This window comes from Sphaeroforma arctica (genome assembly GCF_001186125.1).
Source record: "Sphaeroforma arctica JP610 unplaced genomic scaffold supercont1.13158, whole genome shotgun sequence".
In the NCBI taxonomy this organism is placed as follows: domain Eukaryota; class Ichthyosporea; order Ichthyophonida; genus Sphaeroforma; species Sphaeroforma arctica.
In genome coordinates this window covers 1-676 of record NW_014027400.1, presented here as the reverse complement: position 1 = coordinate 676, position 676 = coordinate 1, and the positions used below count along the sequence as shown (strand labels likewise).

Below are 676 nucleotides of genomic sequence, written 5' to 3'. Positions count from 1 at the left end.
ACACACACACACACACACACACACACATATATATATACATGTTTGTATTCTTTTTTATATATCAGCATTTGTATGTACTTGTATTAATAGTTTAAAATTCATTCATTTTTCGCTTATCGGTCGGTTGTTTTGTTACGTCATGGAATTAAATGTGGTAACGAATACGATGGATTTGCGCAATCTCAATGCGACTTTCACTGCGCTACTGCAGAATGCCAGTGCCAGATTAGCATTCGGTCCAGGATCGCCCATCATTGCTGAACAAAGATATGCGACTACACAAACCATAAGTGGCACTGGTGCTCTACGACTGTGCGGTACGTTTCTATCAAGATGGTACAATTTTCCAACTCAAGTCAAAACTATATACGTTCCAGACCCCACCTGGGGTAACCACGTGCCAACTTTCACAGACGCTGGCTTAGAATTGAGTACATATAGGTACTATGATCCAGAAACTCGCGGTCTGGATCTAGCTGGGATGCTGCATAGTATCGACGAGATACCCGACAGGAGTGTCATACTGTTGCATGCGTGTGCGCATAATCCTACAGGAGTGGACCCTAGCCATGAGGAATGGGACGTGCTTTCTCAGGCAATTAAAAAGAAAAACATATTTCCAGTGTTTGATATGGTATGTTTTGCTCTCATCACGGGAATAGGTTGTATATATATA

At 41.7% G+C, this 676-nt stretch overlaps 1 protein-coding gene across 1 annotated transcript; it reads left to right on the top strand.

Moving 5' to 3' along the window:
* Positions 1-139: 139 nt before the first annotated feature.
* Positions 140-634, top strand: SARC_17997 (hypothetical protein; the record flags this gene model as incomplete). The annotated part of the gene is made up of 2 exons (XM_014287919.1): positions 140-317; positions 378-634. Coding segments are annotated over 2 exons (435 nt in total), but the record flags the coding sequence as incomplete, so codon positions are not given.
* Positions 635-676: the final 42 nt, after the last annotated feature.